This window comes from Bos grunniens, chromosome 19 (assembly GCF_055505025.1).
Source record: "Bos grunniens cultivar Pamir isolate PY7600 chromosome 19, Bosgru_T2T1.0, whole genome shotgun sequence".
Lineage (NCBI taxonomy): Eukaryota > Metazoa > Chordata > Mammalia > Artiodactyla > Bovidae > Bos > Bos grunniens.
In genome coordinates, this window is record NC_141183.1 from 49,706,318 (window position 1) to 49,722,976 (window position 16,659).

At 40.4% G+C, this 16,659-nt stretch overlaps 1 protein-coding gene across 25 annotated transcripts in view; it reads right to left on the reverse strand.

The window, feature by feature from the left end:
* Positions 1–807: 807 nt before the first annotated feature.
* TADA2A (transcriptional adaptor 2A) overlaps positions 808–16,659 on the reverse strand; it is a 46,255-nt gene continuing 30,403 nt past the window's right edge. For 15 of the 25 annotated variants that reach the window (XM_086360420.1, XM_086360435.1, XM_086360437.1 and 12 more), the window contains 8 exons: positions 15,739–15,802; positions 14,385–14,428; positions 9,926–10,036; positions 8,335–8,406; positions 6,274–6,406; positions 5,678–5,721; positions 3,161–3,234; positions 808–1,645 (listed from right to left, as the gene is read on the reverse strand). In XM_086360420.1, coding sequence (XP_086216546.1) covers positions 1,460–1,645; positions 3,161–3,234; positions 5,678–5,721; positions 6,274–6,406; positions 8,335–8,406; positions 9,926–10,036; positions 14,385–14,428; positions 15,739–15,802 — 728 coding nt within the window. In that variant the 3' untranslated portion in view covers positions 808–1,459. Of the gene's footprint in view, positions 1,646–3,160; positions 3,235–4,136; positions 4,240–5,677; positions 5,722–6,273; positions 6,407–8,334; positions 8,407–9,925; positions 10,037–14,384; positions 14,429–15,738; positions 15,821–16,659 lie in introns of those variants that run through there. The other 10 variants (XM_086360416.1, XM_086360414.1, XM_086360428.1 and 7 more) reach the window with 3 other exon arrangements.

The following is a 16,659-nucleotide window of genomic DNA, read 5'->3' on the forward strand; positions in this document are numbered from 1 at the left end:
GAAAGCCCATGTGCAGCAACGAAGACCTGGTGCAGCCAAAAATAATAAATAAATATATTTTTTAAGTCTTAGCATTAAAAAAAAAAGAGGCAATCCCTTTATAATCAACTTGGGGTGATGGTGGTGATAGACTGTTTTCTAAAAATAGGACTATGTCAAGAAAACAAAAAAAGAAAACCACAAGCCACCCTTTTAAAATACCGAAGTCCTTTTTTCTAATTCCTTCAGATCCTGAGTTTCCTTTTCATTTGTAAACCCTAGATGAAGTCCATTAGCAAACCACATGCATATTTACATCAGCCAAAAAGTTTGTGCCGATATTTCCAACCAAGTATACACTATTTGAATTAGGTATTTTGAATGATGAAAGAACTAAAGAATCAGTCAGCTATCGGAGGTAATTTGTAAAGATTCTGTTTGCTTCCAACGGAACAGGGATAACCCTCTGAGTTTGGCTTCCTATTGTGCAAAAAGATGTAAGGACCAACTTTCAGATGTGGTGGAGTCACTCACCCTCATACCTAGTGAGTTCCACACATGAAAGGGCTTTCCTTTTGTTTTAAAAGTAGCTCTTCTTGTAGGCTACCCTTTCACCGTTGAGAAACTAGGGTTCAGGTGTCATCCAAGCAATGCTGAAATTAACTGAATCATCTCCATCCTCGGGGACCTGGTATCCCGGGAAGCCCCCGGTGACAACAGGGGCGAGCCCAGGACACATGTGTTAGCACAGGCAGTGCAGCGTGATGAGGTGGGCATCCAACACCCTAAGTGTGCTTTAGTGACCAGAATATTTGACAAACCCACAAATTAAGTAGCAAAACATTTTAATCAATTCTAAAAATAACAGAGACATTTTATGTCCATTGCTACCTCCTCAAAAGTCTTCTGCAGATTAGACAGTCGGACTGCAGATTACAGAGCCAGACATTCAACAAAGTACAGTTTGGGACAAGACCATCATGGGGAGGTTTTCCTCCTTTCTACTCATAAACATGAGTTGTCAGCTTAAAAAGAAACCCTCAGACAGAAAGAGAAAGCTTTCTCTCACTATAACCTCTTTATTTCAAATCTATCTGTAACGTTTGAAGGCAAAACATAATCAGAAAACCAACCTCCCAAGCAGGTACAAGGATCTGAGCTGGACTCCTGGGATTACACACTGGTTTAGTTCTATTTCTACTAACACTGTGATGTGAGGTACTATGGTTCTTGTTTTAGTTACAAGAGGTGTTAGGAATGAATGCCCACACACAATTAACAATAGCTTATCTAGCACATAACTCTGCAGCACAATACCAACAACAGGAGTATTTTAAAGCCGGGTGGAGAAGAAAGCAGACACTAATAAAACTGAAGATTTCCTTTGTTCTTCCCCTCTTTTCACAATGAGAATTCAGTTCAAAAACAAGGCTCCAGAATGCCCGTGCGGTCCTTTGGCCCGCCACACTCCTGGGGAGCCTCAGGCTTTGGTGATGTATCCTTCTCGGATGAGGAAATCATAGATTTTCCGGGTTTTGTTCACGTCTATCTTGATGAGTGCTCTTGCCTGTGCCAGTCTCAAGCCTCCTTGCTTGTTACATTCGTTCAATAGAGCAGACTTGTATTCTAAATAGGCTCCCGGGACCAACCTCACCATCTGACAGAGCTGAAAGACATGGCAAATTTAATGAACATTAACATCTGTCAGTCTTAAAATTTAATCCAGCAGGTATAGCCATAATAAAGTGTAAAGAGTGACATCAACCTCCAACTATTTACAGGAGCTGCTGGTGGATAGACCACATTCCATTCCGTCTTTTCTTTGATGAGAACAGTCTCAGGAGACAGAAAAAGGCTGCGGGTGATGCTGGGAGAGCTGCGGCACCTATCGGCCGGCTCCCCGGGGTTTGTCCCGGGTGCAAGTCTGTGTCCTGAGGACTGGCCTGGGGCAGAGGCCCGGCATGTTCTGGCCCAGCCTGTCAGGGAAGAGTCGCAGGGCCCGGGGTGGGGGTGCTGACACTTGGGTTCCCAAGTGTGAATCACATTATGTCTGGTATCAGCATAAGCCCATAGTCCCTACTTTTGTGATTACACTTCCTACTTTGGAGGGAAAGGAGGTCTAGAGATCTTGCTAAGAGGTCACTTTAACTACTAAAAATCCAAAAAGCTGGTTTAATTCCAGTTCACCTACCATTTATCCAGCAATGAACAGTCTGAGGTCACCATTTTGTGAGTAAGGACAAAAAACTGCTTGAAACTCTGGGTCATTCCACACTTGAATCAGAATGGCAATCCTTCTTCAGCAACACGTGGATATAACATACACTCCCTTCTCCTCCCACACTCATATTCACTGTTCCTACTGGGTAAAAAAAAAGTCTAATACTAGCCCCTATTCCGTTCTGTCTGACCTGAATTTCTGATACGGAGTGGCAGATGAGGACACCCATCTTGCGAACTATAAAAAAGAGCACACCAGGAACAAAGGAGGAATTCCTCTTTGGAATGGACTTGAGAGTTGTTGCATATTATTTGGAAAATGCTTGATGATGACTCATTTGAGGCTGGACTTAAAAGTTTAGAAACAGCTAACAGTCATAAGAAGACACATCCAGTGATTAAGTGATTATGGTGGAAAAGAAAAGTAGGTCATGGCTTTTTTAATCAAAATTAATGTGTGACTATGTATGATGATGGATTCCTCTTTTGTGTTTATATACATACCATGGAGACAACTCAAAAATCTTTAAATAATGGTCATATTGTTGGAATAAGAGTAGAACTTCTGAAAGTGCCCACTCTTATAGGAAATAACCATTTCCATATATAAGTTATTTTAAGTTTGTAAAACATTAAATTCAGTAAATAAAGTACTTAGTACAGTATCTGGTACATGGTAAATGCTCAATAAATGATAGTTGGTATTATTTAGATTTATGTATCATATGCTCTTCTCTCAGCAGATGAACGGTGGCAGGGTGATGAGGAAAGGAGTCCCTGAGACCTGCTAAGGTCGGTTCTTAACACCGAGACCTTGAGGATAACTAGAGCTGAACGTGCACATGTGTGATGTGAGCAGAGCAAAATGGGTTTGATCCTATAATGTGTTTTTCACGGCAACTCAGTGAATAACCGGCCCCTACTCTCTTTCCTCTAACCAGCTCCCCCTTCTTTTTGTTACCTCCTTTTCTTTCTCATTCAACTTCTCTGTGCCAGGGAGGCCCGTGAGGTTCAAGGGCGGTGCGCTTCGTCTACCTATAGATACAGACAGAAAAAGGCATGTATTTTGTGAGAGACAGTACCTCAGGAGTCAAAAGTGTAACAAAGTTCACCACGGTCAGGTCTGTTAGGTACAAAACTACTATATATCGGGTACCCCAAAGTTCACTTGAAAATAAAAACAGTAAGTCAAGGACTTCCCTAGTGGTGCCATGGATAACGTGCCTGCTGACTCAGGGGACACAGGTTCGCTCCCTGGCTGGGGAAGATTCCACATGCTGCAGACTAACTAAGCCCATGTCCTTGACAACTACTGGGTCCATGTGCTGCAACTACTGAAGCCCATGTGCCTAGAGCCGGTGCTCTGCAACAAGAGACGGCACCATGAGAAGCCCACGCACTGCAATGAAGAGTAGCCCCTGCTGGCTGCAACTAAGCAAGCAAGCCCACACGAGAGCAATGAGGACCCAGCAAAGCCAAAAATAAGATAAAGATTAAAGAAAAGAATTAAAAAAAAAAAGTAAGTCAAGTGCCCTTTGCCTTGATAAAATGCACATATAATCACACATACCTCAGAGTCAAATAAGATTATTCTTCCTAACCCAGTAGAAGATTCTAAAATCTACAGCCCAGATGTCATCCAGTTAAGAAAAGTCCCATGCTGCCTGTCTTGACAGCTGATGAATGGAAATAACAACTCCGCAGGACAGACTTCCCTAACACTGGCCATTCTGCCAGCAGTGCAGGCAGACATGGCAATTACCCAGGTGCCGTTCACCTTGAGATCAAAGGCAGAGTCAGGCCAGCAAAAGGCCCTTCATTATGTATTATTTGAGGGAATATCTGTTCCTCCCAAAGTAGCCCTGTTTACCTGAAAGACCCACACAGAGAAACAGTGAGCCAGTACATGGCAAAGCAGAGGCTGAGCTGAACTCACATACCTTGAGAAAGAGCCCCAAGCACGAGGTCACTGCCCAGGATGGGAAGCCTGATGTGCACAACTCTGGGGATTTGTTTTGAATGTACACTTGAGTGAATGGGCTGTGTTAAGCAAAAGAAAATGTAGAATACTACGTTACACTTCTCAGGGGCGGGGTGCTGCTTAGGTGGTGGAGAGCAGGGGGAGGGGCTGTTACAGCTCGCTCTGCAACGAAACAGGCTTCCCTTTAATGAAACAGGCTTCTCTTTAATATCGACAGAGGGAATGGGAGCTGCTCTGCAGTCCCAGGCCTAGCTTGACCCTAAATACCCTGAAACGGAGATTATGATCACTCAAATGCCTTACCAGTTCCAAGAGGCTATGTTATGATCAGTGATTCAGGTTTCCAACTCTGCACTGCCTTAGCAGCAATTCAAGAGTGTGAAAAGGAGCAAAGGGTCATCTCAACCTAAACACTGGAGCTGAGGGAAGCTGATGCCCGCCAAGGAAGCAACCAAGAGTGAATGCAAATGGTTCAGAAAACACAAATACCAGAGAAGCTAGGTCAAGTACATTCATTCACTTTAATTAGCCAACGTTAAATTTTCTTATTTCTGTATTTAGACTGGGGGAGGATTTGGACGTGAGAAAATTATAAAACTTAACTGTCTTGGCTATTCCCTAAAAGACTCTTTTCTCCTCTGAATATTAAAAACTAATTACTTGAAACACAGGAATAAATGAAAAAAAATATATATATATATCACCCCTGCAGTGGCCTTCTCTGAGCCCTGTCTGGGTCCTGAATTGGAGATTTTTTGAATGGGATCACAAGGTCTGTTTTTCCCAGCTTTAAAAAATGGTAAAACTACAAATGGGTTATCTTTTTGCCAAATCCAGTCTGTAAACAGTGGAGTGGTCTATATGTTCTGATCAGGGAAAGTGGCTAATCTACTATATGGAGCAGGGATGAATGATAACCAAGAAAACAGGCAAACAACACCATGATCTTAGATCAGCATTCTACAACTAATACCACCCCACACTACCATTTATTAATTACCAAGCAGCAAGGATTATCAGATATCATATGGCTTTATCTTGCCCTGTAAACTGACCTCAAAATAGGACATGCCAGATAAGAAAGAGAAATACTTTTAAGTCTCCAACTTATAAAGAAAGTCTTACTTTTCTGGCAAGTAACGTGCCTCCTTGCTCATGGAGGATACAAAGCCTTTAAATTATCCCCTGTGAGACAATCTTGAAGTCTGTGGTAGATAAAATCATAGTAAACAAACTGCCTGTGAACACTGGTAAAACAGAAAAAACACCTGTCTGAGGTCCTCTCCTCCCCGTCTTTGTACTGTAAACCCGAGGGAAGTTCCTGTTTGGCCATGAAGATTCTAACAACTTGCTGATGTTTATGAATCTGTATAACAATCACCATTCCTTTGCCTAAGCACCTGGCTCCCACAAAGGCGGGAGGGTTTGTTGGGTCACTATAATTCCCAAGATGAAAACTCCACAATTGTGACTTGCTCCAGCCTGAAAAATAATTACCTGAATTCGAAGTCATGGGAACAGAAGGACTCAGGCCAGAATCACTACAAAAAAGAAGAGGAATTTAAACTTATGTCACATCAAAGAAAGCAATTCCCAAAGCCCACGATCCCGGGTAACATTTATCAGGTCAGCTACTTTGAAGAGAAGTAATGAGACAGACTAGACTATGTTTTTACAGGCTATCCCAACTGTACACAACTCAGGAAAGGAAATCAGGAAGGAAACTGCTTAGATTTGTTAAGAAGACATCCTGGTATGGCACATCACAGAGACCATTCATGAGCAAAAAGCAGGCATTTGATCTTCCAGTGAAAATCACACCAGTAGATACAGAAGAAGAAGGTGTGGCAAGGGAATACACTAATCTTAAAAAATAAGGCCAAAGTAGCAAAGTAGGATTCTAGGAGGCCAGTTACATTTCTCAAAACTGTCAGTACTGTACTGTTTGAGACAGCCTGCTCAAGTTTTCTGAATTCTTCTAGCTACCTAATTATTACAGCTCTGCCATTTAGGGTAGGGCACCCATGGGACTGTCTGAAAATACGGGTAAAGGCCGAAAGCTCCATGAAGGTGTCCCCGGACTAACTCCTCACATGTCAGCCTGCCGGCGGAGCCACTGCTGGCAGGCGCTGCTGTCCTGGATGTACTGGAGGACCTCAGAGAGCATGGTGCGCTTGAGGCGCTCCTCTTCACGAGTCTTCTTGAGGTGATCATAGGTCCTGGCACCTGTAGGTGTTAAAAAAGTGACTACAATGACAAGGTAGTAGAACTAACCAAAGGGCTTCCTAACTCATCAACAAACAGTTCATCTTTTTTAATTTTTAATTTTTGTGGCCTTGCTGTGAGGCTCGTGGGATCTCAGTTCCCCAACCAAGGATCAAACCCAGGCCCATGGCAGTGAAAGCGCAGAGCCCTAACCATTGGACACCAGGGGATTCCCAGTCGTTTTTTAATTTCCTTTGAAAAACTGCTTCCAGAATTATTTTTCTAAGAGCAAACAAAGTGATTTCCCCTAGTTTGAAATCTCTTTTTTGATAAGAAATGAAAATGTGTTTATTCCTTTTCTACCTTTAAGAAATTTGAGAGAGGGAATCCCCAAAACAGAAAAGTACAAAGAAAGTTGGAGTTGCTCATATTTCCATCCCCTAAAAGTAACTTAATACTGTTATATTTACTTCCTGCTCTATTTTTTCTATCCATATATTTTTTCAAGTCACACAAATGCTATGCACATACACTGTTCCTTAAAAACCAGTTAGGATTACAAATAAAAATAAATCCTCTTTGACTATTACTATTCTATTCACCTCTTTCCTGGAGACAGCCAGCATCAGGCAACCCAAATCTGGCATCAGAGTCTTTACACGCATCTTGCTAACAGCTGTATAGTGTTTTCCACACTATTAATGTATAAAAATCCAAAATATCAAACCAGTGGGTTTCAAGCCAAGTTCCACAGAGGCCCAGGTTACCATGAAAATATCTCAGGGATTACTGTGAATATACTGGTGGTCCTGGGCTCCACAAGACTTCAACCTAAGGAGTTCCACTTTTATTTATGGGTTAGTACTCCACATTAAATTTCATTTTGTAAAATTTCCAATGTTAGAAATAAAGAGCCATTTTGCTGGGCTGAACTTGAGCACTGGGTGAACGGGTGACAGCCTTCAACCAACAGGAAGGAGGACATGCTGAAGACCATCCCCAAAACAACAACAGAACAACAGAAACTGCCATTTATTGAGGATTTGGTGCGTCAGGTACTATACTATGTTTTCATGCATCATCGCTAATTTAATCTTCACATGAACTCTAAGAGACTTGGAAAATTGAAACGAATAGAATTATAGATCTGGTAAAAGAGCCAGAATCCAAACCCAAGCTGTCCAAGCCTAGACTTCAGCTCTTAACTGCTAACACAACTGTCTTCTCTTACAACCTGGCTCTACTACAACTAGTTACTTAATCACTTTCATCCTTAGTTTCTCTATTAAATGAGAATAACAATACCTATCTCTTAAGTTCAAAGTGAAAGTCAAGTCGCTCAGTCGTGTCCGACTCTTTGCGACCCCATGGACTGTAGCCCACCAGGCTCCTCCGTCCATGGGATTTTCCAGGCAAGAATACTGGAGTGGGCTGCCATTCCTTTCTCCAGGGGATATTCCCAATCAAGGGATCGAACCCAGGTCTCCAACACTGTAGGCAATGCTTTACCGTCTGAGCCACCAGAGAAGTCCCTCTCTTAAGTTGGTGAAGTACAAAGGGTACAGTCCAATGCATGGTGAATGGTTAGGTGCCCTGAATATAATCATCTCTAACTCAAGTAACTGGGATGCAAGTGCCTAGAACCAACTGAAGTGTGCTTAATGGGAATGATCAGATGATGCATCACTAAATTTAAAAAGGCTGAGGCTAAAAGTTGGAATACAAAATCTTTTTTTTTTTAAGAGGCCACAACAGAATCCTAAATCTCAAACAGCAACTCTGTCATACTTTTTATTTCACCTCAGATAATCTATATAATGGTATTTATAAAGATTAAATAGATGAAACTTATTGGAAAGATCAAAAACTCATTCTGAAATGTGAAAGCTTGTTTATATGTTTGGAAGGCACCTGCCCTCTGATTTAGTGTGGAGCACAAGCATACTTACTACAAAAATTGGTAATGCCTGCTGTCCTGTATTCCTGGAGCCTTTTGATTTCCCTTCGGAGTTCAAATTCCACTGTTTATCCCCCCAAAAAAGAGAAACATCAGAAAAACAACATCAACATCAATGAGCACTTTTACTGCTAAATATTTTCAGTAATTCTGCCTTCTATAAAAGACTGGGCAATTCCATTTGGGGAATCCTAATTGTTGCTAATATCCCATTAAAAATTTTACTTAAGAGCTGACAAAAATGTACTGCAGTGGTCTTTTGGCTTGTCTCCAGTTGCAGAAAGCAGCTGGAATTGTTTCTTAGAAACAATTCATAGTGACCTGGCTGAATTCATTTAGCTACAGTAGTAATGAATATAATTTCTTAAACCACCAAGTTTCCCTGCTCTACTTATTCCTTGTTAAAAGTTGTAGCCACAAAGACAAATTTCCGTATGAAACCTGTCTCTGGTATTACATGACACAGACCTTTTTGCAAGGGAAGGACAAAATTCTGTGCTCAAGTTCCTGATGGTTTCTTTACAGCTTTTCTCTTATAGGGACAAAAGAGCAGTGTGTTTTCCATAAACCAAGATTTCTGCCTCCACTGAACACACAGATCAGGTTGCACTGCTCAGATTATTATGTGATGGAATGTTCAAATCTGGGTGCTTTGAAAAAGCAGATGAAGGAAGAACCTGGACAATCCACGGGGTGTAGTTCCCTGGAGTGACACATAAACCAGGGATGGTACAAACTGGGACAGGAAGTAAAGATGAGCTACCCAGGATAAATCACACAAAGAATGCCAACTAAACAGGGTGTCCGTGAGGACAACCAAGCCGGTTCAGATAAATGCCTGCAGTGTCATGCAAGAAATATCTGCACGATGAGAACAGGATACAAGCCTTCATGAAGTACCGTCCTGAACTAAATTTGGGAGTCAAAATCAAATACCTGAATCTCATGATGAGAGGCACAGACTCAGCCCCTCAGTCCAGACTGTTTTATAGTCCAGGCGTTACTGCCTTAACAACTTCAATTTTTTATAGTGAGAAATCAAATGGTAACTATGTAGATCTCTCTCAGAGAAAAAAGGCAGGAAAATGATGGAAGTGCTATATATTATTTCCATGAGTCAACCAACTCTGTCCCCACCTAGAAACTAGTTTTAATACTAAAATAATTATGAACAAAATAATATGATTTGCTTCAAAATAATCCAGTTGAGGATGGGAAAGGAATGGGTGGCAAAGATGACACTGGATCAGCCAGTGGATGGTTAACTGCTGAAGTTGGGTGATGGATACATGTATATCATAGTATAATGAACCCCATGTATTTGCATACTCCCATATTAAAAATGGGGGAAAAAGCTACTAAACTACTGTTTATCTAAGGGGGGGGGAAAGCCACTAATATTTTTAAGCTTTCTTCTCCATTCCCCAAGTTCCAAATTTATCTCAGAGCAATAAAGGGGAAGAAATAATTTAAAAAAAAATCCACTTACTTACAGAATTTCACAAAAAACACCATTATCGTTCCTGTTTATATAAACACACACACACACAGAAATATATGGTCAAGGTTAAAAAACCACCTACATGCATGGCTTTCAATGAACTTGTCGTGCTCCACCGGCCCCACTATCCTTGCAAATCGCCTCATTGTTTCATAAAGATCTTGGACTTCCTTGGGATATCGTCGTTCCATTACTACAGGGAAAGTAAAGAATATAAAGATCCCTAAGTTTTCTGTATTTTTTTTTAACAAGTAGTAAAATGGAAGAATATTATTCCTAACCTCACACGATTAATTTACTCATGACAGGAAGCAAACCAGAAAGCTAGGGAATGCAGCACACTAATCATGATGCTAACAGAACCAGAGGGACTACGTCTCAGGGACGCTGTCATGGCCGGAGAGCACCTGCACTCTGGCGACCCCCACACCTCGCTGTCTCTCAATCTGCCCAGGGGCAGGAAGTGCTGGCAGTAACAGGAAGGACACGGCAGATCATGCATTCTTAGGAACAATGTAGGGCAAAATCTCCGGTATTGACCTCTGCAGAACAAGGGACGTGAGGACATGCTAATTCATCTAGAAGAGGTAGATCAGTTTGGCAAAAGTGTGTGATCTCTCCCATGTCCCACTAAAAATCTTGTCTGTAACTCCATATCCTCAAGTGAGGCGTTTATTTTTTCACTCTCTACATGGGTCATTTTGCCTTTCTCTAAACTTAACTACCACAACATAATACACTACGAATGAAGTTATATTTTAATAACTATCATGGAAGCAAATGGTCATATATGCCACCTGGGATACCCTTACAGGTAGCCAGAATCAGCACCTTTAAGGATCACTACTGACCAAATTTCTAATAAAAAGAGCTATCAGCAAAAAGAGGGATAGGAAAACCCACCAACAATAATTGGTAGGTTGGAATGATCAGGAATTCTCGAATTGCTACTCAGTCATTTCAATAAGAGTAACTAGGCTACCTCTGTCCACTCTCAGGCTAAAAATACAGGCTGTTACTTATGACAGTTACTTAAATTGTCGTCTTTTCAGATGAATCTCTTCCTTAGCAGGAAAATTCTTGCCCACAAATTCTAGGGGCTGATTTGATGGGCAGCCACAAATTCATTTTATTCACCACCAAACAACCCTACTTCTACAGGAATAATACAAAAGTTTGGAGTAATTTAGTCTGATGACAAAGCTCCTACGCCTGCGATAGTAAGGTCACACGTGCATTCAGCACAATGGCAAGTGAAAACCTCTCAGACCACACTGCATATGCCATGTCTTTCTTGGAAGCAACAGAGCCTCCCCTCAGGTCTATCTGTAAAAATACAGTTAAAGAATAAAGAGGCTAAGCTGACCTCTGTCCACCAGCTGGGAACAGAATTTATGCAAGAGTCAAGGTCTACTACATACAGGTTAAAGTCCAAAAGCCCAGCAATTTCAGACATAGGAACTCACTACCAGAACATGACCAATTATTGTCGACAAAAAGGGCAAGGGAGAGCTGACCTGGAGTTATTTTTGCAAACCCACAGCTCGCGATTAGGACGAGGCTAAACAAGCAATAATGTATACTGGCAGAAGGAATATAAATTGATATAATTATCTTTCAGGAAACAATCTAGCAGCATGTGTTAAGCATTTTTAATAATCATGTTCTTTGACCTAGTAATTCCACTTCTCGGAATCTATCTTAAAAAAATTCTAAATGCAGGCAAAGCTTTATTCACAAACAAGTTTACCTTTGTGCTATTTTTAATGATTTAAAAAAAAACTGCAAATATGCTAAATATCCAATAATAAAGACAGGTTAAGCACATCGTATATTATATGTAAAGTTACTGGTATAACATATTTTGTAACATATTAGAAGGGATATCATCAAAACACTACAATCGCTTAAAAAATGTGTAGTGGAAAATGAAAAACTAAACGACATAAAATGTAACCTACTTATGATCATGACTCTGTTGAAAGATATTCAACCCAAGACTGGCTGACCTGGACCCTCCAGTGGCAGAGTGTCAAACCCTGTAAGATTCTATCAACTGGCATATGAAGCACAATCTCATTAGGTTACTTTTACAAAACAGAATCTTGTGGCATACACCTATTATAAACATATATAAATACTGCAATTATTATGATATGATTCTTATGTGCTAAACAAACTCTACAGTGTAAAAGAAAATGTAGAGAAACTCTTTCTGCCCAGCCTGGATACCACCAATATTTAAGAGTAAGGTCAAAGTTAGCAATCACTTAAAAATCATTATAGGTTTATTTTCATCATGCAATATTAATGTCTTGTTAGCGCCCCCACGATGCAAAATAAAGGTGTCACTTTCTGTTAATTCTTTCCATAAAAATATTTTCACAACCCGATGATTACAGTTATATTATGTTTAATATATAATTCTGAAACACAATCCTATTCAGTTTTGGAAAACGATCCATTAATATTCAGGTTTTAATTAATACACTAATTTAAAAAACATTTCTCATGCTAGTGTTATTGACTATATATTACTGGTTTGAGACTCTTAGTATACAACAGAATTGCCTTGAAGACTTTAAAAAAATAGATGCTGGAGCTCTACCTCCAGAGATTCTGACTTAATCAGAGGTGACTGTTGGGCATCATAAATTTTTAAAGCTCCCTCAGTTCAGTCGCTCAGTCGTGTCCGACTCTTTGCAACCCAATGAATTGCAGCACGCCAGGCCTCCCTGTCCATCACCAGCTCCCGGAGTTCACCCAAACTCATGTCCATCGAGTCGGTGATGCCATCCAGCCATCTCATCCTCTGTCGTCCCCTTCTCCTCCTGCCCCCAATCCCTCCCAGCATCAGTCTTTTCCAATGAGTCAACTCTTCGCATGAGGTGGCCAAAGTATTGGAGTTTCACCTTTAGCATCAGTCCTTTCAAAGAACACCCAGGACTGATTTCCTTTAGAATGGACTGGCTGGATCTCCTAGCAGTCCAAGGGACTCTCAAGAGTCTTCTCCAACACCACAGTTCAAAAGCATCAATTCTTTGGCGCTCAGCTTTCTTCACAGTCCAACTCTCACATCCATACATAACCACTGGAAAAACCATAGCCTTGACTAGACGGACCTTTGTTGGCAAAGTAATGTCTCTGCTTTTCAATATGCTGTCTAGGTTGGTCATAACTTTCCTTCCAAGGAGTAAGCGTCTTTTAATTTCATGGCTGCAATCACCATCTGCAGGGATTTTGGAGCCCAGAAAAATAAAGTCAGCCACTGTTTCCCCATCTATTTCCCATGAAGTGATGGGACCAGATGCCATGATATTCGTTTTCTGAATGTTGAGCTTTAAGTCAACTTTTTCACTCTCCTCTTTCACTTTCATCAAGAGGCCCTTTAGTTCCTCTTCACTTTCTGCCATAAGGGGGGTGTCATCTGCATATATGAGGTTATTGATATTTCTCCCAGCAATCTTGATTCCAGCTTGTGCTTCTTCCAGCCCAGCGTTTCTCAGGATGTACTCTGCATAGAAGTTAAATAAGCAGGCTGACAATATACAGCCTTGACATACTCCTTTTCCTATGTGGAACCAGTCTGTTGTTCCATGTCCAGTTCTTTTTTTTTTTTTGCGACCCCATGGACTGTAGCCTACCAGGCTCCTCAGTCCATGGAATTTTCCAAGCAAGAATACTGGAGTGGGTTGCCATTTCCTTCTCCCCATGTCCAGTTCTAACTGTTGCTTCCTGACCTGCATATAGGTTTCTCAAGAGGCAGGTCAGGTGGTCTGGTGTTCCCTTCTCTTTCAGAATTTTCACAGTTTATTGTGATCCACACAGTCAAAGGCTTTGGCATAGTCAATAAAGCAGAAATACATGTTTTTCTGGAACTCTCTTGCTTTTTCCATGATCCAGCAGATATTGGCAATTTGATTTCTGGTTCCTCTGTCTTTTCTAAAACCAGCTTGAACATCTGGAAGTTCACGGTTCATGTATTGCTGAAACCTGGCTTGGAGAATTTGGAGAATTACTTTACTAGTGTGTGAGATGAGTACAATTGTGCGGTAGTTTGAGCATTCTTTGGCATTGTCTTTCTTTGGGATTGGAATGAAAACTGACCTTTTCCAGTCCTGTGGTCACTGCTGACTTTTCCAAATTTACTGGCATATTGAGTGCAGCACTTTCACAGCATCATCTTCCAGGATTTTGAAACAGCTCAACTGGAATTCCATCACCTCCACTAGCTTTGTTCGTAGTGAGGCGTTCTAAAGCCCACTTGACTTTACATTCCAGGATGTCTGGCTCTAGGTGAGTGATCACACCATCGTGATTATCTGAGTCGTGAAGATCTTTTTTGTACAGTTCTTCTGTGTATTCTTGCCACCTCTTCTTAATATCTTCTGCTTCTGTTAGATCCATACCATTTCTGTCCTTTATCAAGCCCTAGTGATGCTAATATGCAACATGGATTAAGAACTACTGCCACAAATGATTTAAAACTATTCAATAATGATGGGAAAATTTTTAAATTAAAGAAAAATGCTAATACTTACATTGAAACTTCCTAAGGTTGATTAATCCATGGTCTCTTATAATTCTAGAATGAAAAGAATAATTATCTATGATAATTAATTTCACATTTAACAATATCTTCCACAAGCAGCTTTCATTAGGCACCGTAAACACTACGAGGGGGAGTATCGAGGTCCAGAGAAGCCACTCCTCTCACAGTTCTGCAGCTCACTGAGTCACTAGCACAATTTTAAGCTCTCAAGTATCATGTATTTTTCCTCCCCTTGGGCAATAACTATTTGCTGGATGAATCAATGAGCACCCACAAATACTGAAAAACCCGTGTCTGTAACTTAGATGAAACAGAAGGGAATCTGTCCATGGCATAAAAATTATCTATTCAGCTTTAGGGAAATGCTAACTGAGAATAACCATTTAAGGGAAATCTGTTAATGATGAAGGGTGCCATGATCACACACTCAATGTTTACAACTGTACATTCACAGAATGCCTTGAAGCTATTTGAAATAAATCGTGTGCATGTTTAATGGAAGGGCATCATAAAACACAAGATCTAATAGAGACCTCGACAACTGCGTTCTACAATACTGTCTAGTTCTAATTGCATTAAGCAGAACAGAATTTAGGTAAACCATGCAGAGTTCCATGTCTGGAACCTTTGATTTCTATTGAAGCCTAGCAATGAAGCTTCTCTCAAGAACAGCTGAATAATCTTCAGCGCTCACTGGAAGCTAACTCCAGATATGCAGAGAGTAAGTTTTACTTCAGATCATGTCTTGGTCCCTCCAGAGTGTCTCATAAGTCCTATTTCTTTTTCTCATTGTGTTGTCACCATGTCTCTAGTTAGTAACATGCCTACGCATATATACACACACACCTGCGAGTACCCTTCTCTGAACTGTTAAAGTCTCTGTAATCCAACAGAGATCTGCGATCCATAATTTCTCAGTCTGAATGTATGGTTTTTGTTCTGTTGCAAAGAGAAGGAGAAATCAAGAGTGCCTAAAACTTGCTCATGATTCCTTTGAAATCCTTTTAGATAAAAGATTTCTCATAAAAACTCAGCAGTCAGAATGGAGCACTAGAAAAAGCATAACAACTTAATAATATCTTGAATTTTTCTTGTTGCTTTTTTCCTTAAAAGAACATACCCATATTATTCATTGGTCATAACATTAAGAAAGGAGGAGGTAAAAAAGGCAAAAAAAGGAGAGGTAATATTTACCTTTAACAGATGGAAAAATTGAGAGTCAAGAAAGTTAAGGGTATTCCTCAAGGTCATAAGGTAAGCCACAAGTGGGAACTTGATCTTACAGGCTATATGTGGTCAAAAGTCCAAAGGCAAAAGAAGGCAGGACGGTTTCCCAGACTTACTTTTTTCGTCTTTGTCGCTCCTTTAACCTGGAATGATAGATATCCACTACAGCCATCTTCAGAGCTATAAACAAACAAACACCTACATATAAATATAGCCAAGGCAAGAAGAAATCTTTTGCCCAAGCTGTTTTTAACCTCGTATTGCTCACTACTCCACATTCACTGGTCTAAGAAATCTGTCTCTTGGAAACAAAAAAAAATCCTAGGATACTGAATTTCTCAATCAGTAAATTACAGTGAAATTCTTTTTCCTAAGTATATGTTTACAAGGGATTACCCTATGGATAACAAATTCTGCTTTCTACTAAACATTTACTTTGCATGCCTTGCTATGTATATTAACTTTCATATAACAGTTCAACAAGGAGTCTGAACTTTGGTAAAACATGGGCTAGAAATTACACATATCAGAGTTTCAGATTAGGAGAGAGAAATACTGAAATCTAACATGCTGGGCTATAAGCAGATGCACTATAGCCGTACACAACTTCAGTCGCTGGGAAATGATCAGGAATACTTTATCCAGGCCATCCTCCCTTGGGTCTGAGATAAAAATAACAAATTCTAGCTGGATGATCTGAAGAGAGAACTGAATGCAGTATTTTTTAAACTTCAGTTATTTAAAAAAAAAAAAGCATTGGGTATCAGAGATTTGTTGTCATTCATTTCTAACAAGTTCAAAAATTTAAACAGCACTGCTTCATTTTTCCTCATCACCACCCACAAACTAAAAATAATTCAATAATATCAGGTCCAAGATTTAAGGCAATGGATCTCAAACCTTTTTTTCAGGTTGCAGAACTCTTTCTCTATATGAACTCTTTCTTGATTTATACGTATTTCTTATAGAAGCATAGATATCACAGAATGCCCAGACCCTACCGGTGTTTCCTAATACACCTGCTGTGGAATGACAGG